Raw genomic sequence first — 10,711 nt, 5'->3', positions numbered from 1 at the left:
GATGTTGATTAGTACAATCTGATTCTCCTCCTAGGTTTTCAAGAGGATTGTCAGGGTGTTTAACATTTTTATTTGAAAAAACAATTTGGCAAGGCTAGAGAAATAGGTTTTTTTCTTTGTTTAGTCACAAATAAATTAGACATAGTAACAATTGCTATAGTGGTTCAATTGGTCCCTCTGGTGAAAATTAACTGACTTTGTGGAGTTGTCTGTTGTACATAGTCTTCTGAATCCCTGAAACTTTTTCTTGAATCATCCGTAATGGCTTTTCTGTGTATTGTTCTCATCTCCCCCTCTACCACAAAGACAAGAACTGAATCTCCTCATGATCTGAGTTTATGACTGTGATGGAAAGCCCATGAGGAGCCATATCTCTTGTCGCTTCTGTTGCATCCTAATAGACGGGCACCATCAAATAAACAAAGAAACGTGTTTCATCACAGAATACTTCTTTTTTTTATGCCATGCTTTCCTGAGAACTTCCTCTTTTTTACAGTAGCTTCCAAACTGTATCTTAATAGATCGGGGCTTCCCCTGAGCACTGTCTGGCTTTAGAGTTAGAGCTCAATGTGCCCATTCAATTCCCAAATCCTGGTGGACCAGAAGGCCAAGAGCTTTTTTAAACAGATGATCCAGAAAGAGAGCCCCATCCATTACTTCCTTATCTTTGAGAATCCCATAACCCTGCAGGTTCTGTCTATGTACACGGCCCTCCTAATTTATAAGTCTAGCTTTCAGCTTAGCTTGGGGTTGGGCTAGGCTTTTTAATCAGCTGAATGTTGCTTATAGTACATCTTCGTTTCCTCTTTTCTTCCCTCCACTTTGTCCAATCTGTCATTCGCTTGTATTTCTTGTTTAATGTCCACCAGCTGCATACTGTTACCTCTTTGTCAAAGATGTATTGCAGGCTGTTATCGGGTGTGCCTTTGCCCTGAGGGTTTAGCTCTGAGGAGTAGCCATATTCATTGAAATTAGTAGAAAGCATAATTTAGAGGGATTTTTATAGAACACCTTCAGAGATAATTAGGCAGCCATCCTCTTGCTAGCAGAACCAGAAACCAGTCTCTGGAAAATAGACCTTTTAATTTTACGTTTGTACATAGCTGAACAGAGCTGTATCTGAATGAATCCCATGACTTCTGAAGGAATCTCCTTTGGACAGATGAGACCACAGTCTAGATGTTTGACCATAATGTACAGCACCATGTTTGGAAAAAAAACATATACAGCACAAACACTTCCCATTCCAACAATCCAGCAGGCAAGGACAAGTCTTACTGATGATTTTAGCTTGTTCTGCAGTTACTGGACCTGGGAACCTTACAGTCATTGAATCAACTATGAACCTCTCTGTATACTAAAGTATTGTAGAAACAAAACTGAAGCAATCTGCCTGACAGCTGAAGCTCAGATGAAACAGTTGATTCAAGAAGTGGAGCTATGTTTAGCTGGCCAGAATTCCTTCTCAAGAATGTGATAGGTTGATAAACTGAGACATAAAACAGCTAGTCAGAACTCTTGGTGTGCAGGGGGTGCTTCTACAGGCTGCTAAGTAACATAGTATTTGACTCACACGTTATCCATTTTGGTTTTATCTTAATTTAATAAATAAATAACCCCTGAACAATGAAGAATGTTTTTGTACACTCCAGGTTAGACTTGAATAAACTTTCAGCCTGATAGATAATTTTCTTTATGACCCCAATAAAGTCTGTTGATTTGATGGAGACTGCGCCTTTGTTTTGCTGTGACTGGATGAGCATCAGGTTTTGAATTATAGGTACTGTGGTTATGAAAAAAGACAATGAAAAAGATGAGGCCACTTATAAATGACACAGATCTGTTAACCACAAAACATTCATCAAGCCTTTAAAACATAATTTCAATCTTGTAAAATTATTTTTAATTACACAAGAAACTTCAATCACTACATTTCAAAGTCTAAAGCAATTTTTTTCAGTTTTGGTATACAACATAACATTAACATAATGAGGTGCATGTGAAATTGACACTCTGAGAAAATGACATTTTCTCCTTTTTATTTCATATGATGAGCAGGGTATTCTTCACACACCACAGCAGAGTTATCTTTATTGCCAGGCATACAGGCCTTCAGTGGAAATGTAAACTCTTCCAGGGGAGCGAATGAAAGTTTTAATTATTTCACTCTGAAGCCCGGATTGGAGGGATGGCATCAATAATCCTGTCTTTATATGACATCCATCCATCTGAAAACCAGGCTGAAAATAATTATTTGCAAGTTTAAGCAACAAATAAAAACCTATACAGTGCTGACATCAGCAGCCTTATGATATTTTTAACCCTTTGGGCTGAACTGCACCATTGCTGTGCTGGCCATACTGAGCTGTATTACATTGTGGTTGTGTAGGAGGCCTGCACAGAATTTGGTTTGGAGTTCAGTTAGCTTAGTTTAGCTGATGTTAGTTTGGTAAAGCTGTCTTAAGTGAATTGCAGTTGAGTGTTTGATTCATTTCATCTGCAGTTTATTCAGCTTGAACAGTGAAGTAGACAGGAAGCATTGCTGCCCTTTGCCACGGGGTGCTGCACTGGTTGTGGATCCACTTCCTCAGCTCTTACTTCAGGAGCCACTGGTTGACTGGGTAATGGAAAACAGCAGAGAAGAAAATAAATGATTACAGAGAGAATCTGATGTTTGGAATAAAACTGAAAAAGCAACTTCAAAGACAAAAACACAAAAAAGAATACATTCATAAGAAAGGAAACAAGACATGAAGAGGCTGGGTTATGATCAATTGTTGACAACATGCCGCCGCAAACGTTTGAGGATGAAGGCAAGCCAGCATCTGTGGATCAAATGCATCCTCTGATAGCTATTGCATATTTTTTTTGGAGAAACCTTATATACAGATACACAGATATACTTTATACTGAGCTGTGGTTGCCACTTAATACATCTTACATTCATTAGTACTGTGTACTTTTCAGTAACATTGTTGGCTTTAATGTTCACAAAACAAATCTCCAAATGAGTTTTGCACAAATGCTAGTTTTACAGCAATTTAAACTAGTTAGTTTTGAGTTTGATTCAGAATCAGAGTAAATATCAAGTTAGCCAAGTTTGTGTGCACACATAAGGACTTAGGTTTCTACAACCACAATATGGAAAACATTTTAGAGGGATTTTTAGAGGGATAAATATAGGGATGAGGAACAATCTGTATGTATGTGTGTGTGTGTGCCAATCATTATTTATATGTAAATCATTGATATACAGGGGTTGGACAGTGAAACTGAAACATCTGGTTTTAGACCACAATAATTTATTAGTATGGTGTAGGGCCTCCTTTGCGGCCAATACAGCGTCAATTCGTCTTGGGAATGACATATACAAGTCCTGCACAGTGGTCAGAGGGATTTTAAGCCATTCTTCTTGCAGGATAGTGACCAGGTCACTACGTGATACTGGTGGAGGAAAACGTTTCCTGACTCGCTCCTCCAAAACACTCCAAAGTGGCTCAATAATATTTAGATCTGGTGACTGTGCAGGCCATGGGAGATGTTCAACTTCACTTTCATGTTCATCAAACCAATCTTTCACCAGTCTTGCTGTGTGTATTGGTGCATTATCATCCTGATACACGGCACCACCTTCAGGATACAATGTTTGAACCATTGGATGCACATGGTCCTCAAGAATGGTTCGGTAGTCCTTGGCAGTGACGCGCCCATCTAGCACAAGTATTGGGCCAAGGGAATGCCATGATATGGCAGCCCAAACCATCACTGATCCACCCCCATGCTTCACTCTGGGCATGCAACAGTCTGGGTGGTACGCTTCTTTGGGGCTTCTCCACACCGTAACTCTCCAGGATGTGGGGAAAACAGTAAAGGTGGACTCATCAGAGAACAATACATGTTTCACATTGTCCACAGCCCAAGATTTGCGCTCCTTGCACCATTGAAACTGACGTTTGGCATTGGCATGATTGACCAAAGGTTTGGCTATAGCAGCCCGTCCGTGTATATTGACCCTGTGGAGCTCCCGACGGACAGTTCTGGTGGAAACAGGAGAGTTGAGGTGCACATTTAATTCTGCCGTGATTTGGGCAGCCGTGGTTTTATGTTTTTTGGATACAATCCAGGTTAGCACCTGAACATCCCTTTCAGACAGCTTCCTCTTGCGTCCACAGTTAATCCTGTTGGATGTGGTTCGTCCTTCTTGGTGGTATGCTGACATTACCCTGGATACTGGCTCTTGATACATCACAAAGACTTGCTGTCTTGGTCACAGATGCGCCAGCAAGACGTGCACCAACAATTTGTCCTCTTTTGAACTCTGGTATGTCACCCATAATGTTGTGTGCATTTTAATATTTTGAGCAAAACTGTGCTCTTACCCTGCTAATTGAACCTTCACACTCTGCTCTTACTGGTGCAATGTGCAATCAATGAAGACTGGCTACCAGGCTGGTCCAATTTAGCCATGAAACCTCCCACACTAAAATGACAGGTGTTTCAGGTGTTTCAGTTTCATTGTCCAACGCCTGTATATTGCTCAGCTGTCTTTCTCTCCTAGATGAAGCCACTGAAGGAGCTACTACCATTAATGTATTACATTTCTTTCCAATAGAAAGTGCTCCTGGATCAGTGTTTCTGTGTTCTTTTTGTGTCTCTGCTCTGTACTGTCAAATCCCCAGTTGGTTGTGGCAGATGGCTGTTCACACTGAGCCTGGTTCTGCTGGAGGTTTCCTCCTTTTAAAAGGGAGTTTTCTTCTCCACTGTTGCTACATGCATGCTCAGTATGAGGGATTATTGCAAAGTCAATGCAAGTGACTGTTCACTTGGTCATCCAGGAGGAGTGAATGCTGCAAGTCACTGACTTGATGGCCAAAACCTGAGGGTCTTCTAAGATAAAAAATCTTTTAACCAATTTGAATAATAAACTGAATCCGACTGTACTGTTTGTTAGTTAGGACTAATTGTAATGTAAGTACCTGACTTGAGATCTGCATGATTTGACTGAATCAAGTTTGTGAGTTCGTGTTAGGATTTTTAATACTTTTATATTGTTTATCACTTGTGTCTGCTCTAAGTGCTTTCTTCCCCCACATGCCATAGACAAAGAGATAAGAGAGAAGGGTGAGTTATGCTATTATCAGCAACATCTAGGGACAGGCACCAATCGTCACTCCTTTCTCTCTGCTTAAAATCAAGACACATGAACCCTAACCTTTCACACACACACACACACACACACACACACACACACACACACACACACACACACACACACTGAACTATGTGTGAACCAGCATGTTATAAATAAAGATAGAGGGGTGCTAATGCTTTGTAGATTTGCACTGCAAAGTGTGAGCTACCCTTGCTGCAAGTACATCTGACTCTGTGTCGTTCCTTACCTCTGAGTTTACTAAGTAATACCTAACATTAATTTGGTCCTTCGAGCCGGATATTATAAGAACTAAACTGATCTTATTTTTCTTGCAGTGACTGGCGGATCTCCGGAGACAGCCTGACGTTGAGTTAAGCGCTGCCGCACACCCGCACCTAGGCCTGGTGGCTGAAAGTCCCGGTGTGTGACATTCGCATCTGGCCGGTGGATTATTGTCTTGCTCGATGCCGGGCGGCTCCGGGAGATCCGACAGAGTCACCTGAAAGTCGCCTTAACCGGCGCAGTGTGTCGCCGGTTAAGGACACTGCATTGGGAAGGTTTTATTTCGCCGCAAAGAAATAGTGATAAATTTAGGTAAGATCTCGCCGCAAGGAGATTAAAAACAACTAGGTGGTTCCAGCGTAAAGTGAACTGGATAATTTGGTTGGTAACATTTTGCCGGAAGGAAATGAAATGAAATGTTGAATAATAAGAGAGCTCATAAACTAAGCTAGGTCGACCATACATATTGCTGAAGGGACATAAATAAATATGTTAAAATACTAACTGTGTGAATACTGTTGTGTGTTTGGAGGACTAAACATTTTTGGAAGAATCTTAGCAAGATTCTATTGGTCCTGTTTTCTTTTGCCCAGATTAACTTGGGAAGATAAGTTTGGTTTTTCACAGAGTGGAAGTTTGAGTGTAAATAAGTTAAATAGTTTAGATAGTTTCAAGTAAAACAGTTGATGGATGGAGATGAGAAAAATAAAAAAACATAAGAAAAAGATTAAAAAGCACAGAGTGAATCAATTAAGGTGTTAAAGAGTTGAACTTTCCTGCAGGAAGTTTCGTTTGTCTTAAATATTGCGATCACTCGGAAAAGAAAGGACTATAGTGCATGTTATGGTGGACAACTGACTGACTGACTGATAATATTTCTGTGTGCAAAATCCGAACCTATACTAAACTTCTCATCTGCCTCTCTCACACACACATACACACATGTATGGGATTTGAGTGCAACATCTGCGTTTTTGAGTCTGGACTTTAGAAACCTGCCGTTCTCATGGCTACTCCACCAGAGACGCTTCTCCAGCATGGCCTGAAAGAGAGAGAGCCTGCCTGCCTGTCTGCCTGCCTGTCTGCCTGCTGCTGCAAATCACAGTGTGAGTTTCCACCAGTAATAATTTTCTCCCCAACTCTCAAAATTTAAATAGTCAAATTAAGGAAAATTATGATTGTTCTCCCTTTGAAACGCTATGTGGAACAAAGTCCAGTTTGGAGTCAAGCTTCTTATCTTAATTTCTGATTAAGTCAAACACAGCAGTTTTTGTTTTGTTTGGGTATACCATAAAAATGTCAACGCTGACTTAAAATACTTCTTTGCATTTAACCTGAGCAGAGAAATTCTTGAATGCAGCTGCGATCAAAATTGAGCAAAACAAATAGAGAATTATAACAATAACTCTCAGGATTGTAGTTATTATTACAGAGTTACAGTACAAAGAATTGGCAAAAGGTTTCAGCATCAGTGAATTTGGATTCATTTAAGAGAAAACTGTTGCTGTGCTTCTAAATACTTTGAGATCTCTTTGGACTATGTGCACTTATCTTAAAAAGGATCCTGAAGATTGTCATAACAAAATGGATCAATTATAGCATTAAAAGATATGGCTGAGAAAACATATTCTGAAAAGAGATTGTTAAGAATTTCTTTGAATTCTTGAAGCTTCAAATTTGGACATTTGTCTGTCTTTGATGTTTTGTCTTTGTTTTGTTGGAATGAATGTTTGTTTATATGTTGCATAAAACAATAATCCATGTTTAGAATAATGTTTCTAAATCCCAGATTGATTAAAACTTTGAGTTTACAGGAGAGTTAAGAAGCAGCTTGTTTCTGAGGTAGGTGCATGTTAACAGTTTTGCAGTTTAAGGTTCATTTAAATGTGTTGGAATGGAGAAACTGTGGGTCCGCCCATAGGCTGCCCATCAAAGGTTAGTTCTGCCTGACTCCGCCCACCTACCAGGTTGGTTCATGCCTTTGCCGTCATGGTAACGCTCAGCACCTCCCTTCCTGAGTTTTAACTGAATAACTAAAGTTTGTGTTTTGTTGTTAATGGAACTGAGTTACAGTTAAAAACATTTGGATTTTATTTATGTTGCTTTCATTAAATTCATAGTGACACATAGTTATGTCAGAATTCATTTCTTTGGTTCTATGTAATGTGATCTTGGGTACTGGAACATTCTTGTTCAAACCTTTTGCTGGATTGTCGCATGGGTTGGACCCTGCGCCAGAAGGGGGGAATGTGAGAATAAAGTAACATTGAGATATTGCCAAGATAAATTTTTTTTTTCTGTGAAGATAGGATGTTGTTTTACTGTCAAAACCTGTCCACTGTGTTTTCTCAAGTTTCACAGACGGTGAAGGCTGCATTACCAGAAACAGCCACTTCCACCCTCCAGTCCTTTATTCCTGGCGACTGGATTCTGATCAGAGAATCTAGGAGAAAACACTGGACGTCCAGGCGCTGGAATGGCCCATATCAGATCCTACTAGACACCCAGGAAAGCTGCAGGAAAGCTCCAGCTCCTCCAGCTTCATCTGGCTTCCAGGACACAAGTCATCTTCCAACTGGATCATCCATGGCTTGAAAGGTGTGAGGACAGCGGACCACCACAAGACAAAGAACTGTAAGCTGATCACTGGCGAGTGATTGAACAGGTGGTTGAAGAACACTGTTCTTACAAGGGCACAATAATCCCTTGGGCAGTGCAACGTTATTTTAGAATCTACTTAAGGCCATCGCATTGCCTGAAAATTAGAAATCATAAGGTCATTTGCCTCACTGCACACACATCACAGTGAGAGACACATAGGAAACATCCAGGGAAGACCTCTACACATTTGCACATAACCTTTGTCTGGATGATGGACTGGTGACGTCTGCAACAGAGAGACAGTCAAACATGCGCCATGATGTTTATTCTTCTTAATTTCTTAACATTTGGTGGCTACTAGGCTCCTTTGCCTGGACAGCAAGGGTCAGCCAAATTCTTTTCTCCCAGCGAAACTGACTCTGAGGAGGAAATCTTCGATGCTTTTATCTAACTTTATGGTATTATTACAAATTTGAAATGTGTTTATTTCCGCCATTGTTATAATTTGTTTTGAAGTACCAGAAGAAAGGAGTTGTAATGTAAATTCTTGTATTAAGTGCTCTAAGGTGTTCCAAAATGTATGACCTTTAGGTTACCTCTCTTTCTTCAGAACATCTGTATTAGAGGAGGAAGCTGTAAAACCAGTATTAGACGTTTAATGGCTAAAAACCCATTCCTTTTGGGTGATGTCTCAGGAACCAGCAGATGGTCTGTTACCCCTGACCGAGGAGGGTCTAGGGTCATAAAGCACAAACTCTTTTAAGTTGAGATAACACCCATATACTCTTTAAATACTGTGTGTAAATGTTGACACCACACTGGACCCAAAAACAGATGACTATGATGACATGTTGTAAATGAATATATCTTCCATGCCCAAGTGTATTCATAATTGTACTTCATAAAGTGACCTTATAGCAGAAAATCGAAAGAAGTTGCTGTTAAGTGAAATGAGAAAAAGTGCAATGATGATATGAACAAGGCTTGTTTTAATTCTTTTACTTTTATTACATTTTGTTTTCTTTGTTTTATTATATTGTTTTACTCTGCCATGATTGGTGGTCGCCTAGGGGTGGAGGGACCGTGTGAGTGTTTCCCACAATTAAAACTGCTTTCCGTCCTGTGGGTTTGTGCTCACACAGAGTGTTTTCTTTTACATGTATTTTACTCATGACTTATTTGTGATAAAAGGGGGCTAAAGGGGGACTAATTGTAATGTAAGTACCTGACTTGAGATCTGCATGATTTGACTGAATCAAGTTTGTGAGTTCGTGTTAGGATTTTTAATACTTTTATATTGTTTATCACTTGTGTCTGCTCTAAGTGCTTTCTTCCCCCACATGCCATAGACAAAGAGATAAGAGAGAAGGGTGAGTTATGCTATTATCAGCAACATCTAGGGACAGGCACCAATCGTCACTCCTTTCTCTCTGCTTAAAATCAAGACACATGAACCCTAACCTTTCACACACACACACACACACACACACACACACACACACACACACACACACACACACACACACACTGAACTATGTGTGAACCAGCATGTTATAAATAAAGATAGAGGGGTGCTAATGCTTTGTAGATTTGCACTGCAAAGTGTGAGCTACCCTTGCTGCAAGTACATCTGACTCTGTGTCGTTCCTTACCTCTGAGTTTACTAAGTAATACCTAACATTAATTTGGTCGTTCGAGCCGGATATTATAAGAACTAAACTGATCTTATTTTTCTTGCAGTGACTGGCTGATCTCCGGAGACAGCCTGACGTTGAGTTAAGCGCTGCCGCACAGCCGCACCTAGGCCTGGTGGCTGAAAGTCCCGGTGTGTGACGTTCGCATCTGGCCGGTGGATTATTGTCTTGCTCGATGCCGGGCGGCTCCGGGAGATCCGACAGAGTCACCTGAAAGTCAACTCAGAGGTGAGACGGTTTTAAAATACAGTACATAAGATAAGAGTAAGCGCTATAGAAATAAAAGAAGAAAAGTACTTAGAAGTCGTTTGGTAGTGTGTCGCCGGTTAAGGACACTGCATTGGGAAGGTTTTATTTCGCCGCAAAGAAATAGTGATAAATTTAGGTAGGATCTCGCCGCAAGGAGATTAAAAACAACTAGGTGGTTCCAGCGTAAAGTGAACTGGATAATTTGGTTGGTAACATTTTGCCGGAAGGAAATGAAATGAAATGTTGAATAATAAGAGAGCTCATAAACTAAGCTAGGTCGACCATACATATTGCTGAAGGGACATAAATATGTTAAAATACTAACTGTGTGAATGCTGTTGTGTGTTTGGAGGACTAAACATTTTTGGAAGAATCTTAGCAAGATTCTATTGGTCCTGTTTTCTTTTGCCCAGATTAACTTGGGAAGATAAGTTTGGTTTTTCACAGAGTGGAAGTTTGAGTGTAAATAAGTTAAATCGTTTAAATAGTTTCAAGTAAAACAGTTGATGGATGGAGATGAGAAAAATAAAAAAACATAAGAAAAAGATGAAAAAGCACAGAGTGCAAAGTGTGAGCTACCCTTGCTGCAAGTACATCTGACTCTGTGTCGTTCCTTACCTCTGAGTTGACCAAATAATTCCTAACAGTTCGTAAATGTCATGTATTGTGAATTGGCGCTATATAAATAAAACTGAAATAAAATCTATCTATCTATCTATCTATCTATCTATAT

General features: G+C 40.0%; 1 protein-coding gene across 1 annotated transcript in view; it reads right to left on the bottom strand.

The window, feature by feature from the left end:
- Window positions 1-1,877: 1,877 nt before the first annotated feature.
- LOC124864783 (carbonic anhydrase-related protein 10-like) overlaps window positions 1,878-10,711 on the bottom strand; it is a 298,624-nt gene continuing 289,790 nt past the window's right edge. The window contains exon 9 of the mRNA XM_047359688.1: window positions 1,878-2,617. Within this exon, the coding sequence (XP_047215644.1) occupies window positions 2,595-2,617 (23 nt within the window). The 3' untranslated portion in view covers window positions 1,878-2,594. The remainder of the gene's footprint in view (window positions 2,618-10,711) is intronic.

This window comes from Girardinichthys multiradiatus, chromosome Y, assembly GCF_021462225.1.
Source record: "Girardinichthys multiradiatus isolate DD_20200921_A chromosome Y, DD_fGirMul_XY1, whole genome shotgun sequence".
NCBI classification, from domain to species: domain Eukaryota; kingdom Metazoa; phylum Chordata; class Actinopteri; order Cyprinodontiformes; family Goodeidae; genus Girardinichthys; species Girardinichthys multiradiatus.
The sequence above is the reverse complement of the archived record's forward strand: the minus strand, read 5'-3'. Positions and strand labels throughout refer to the sequence as shown.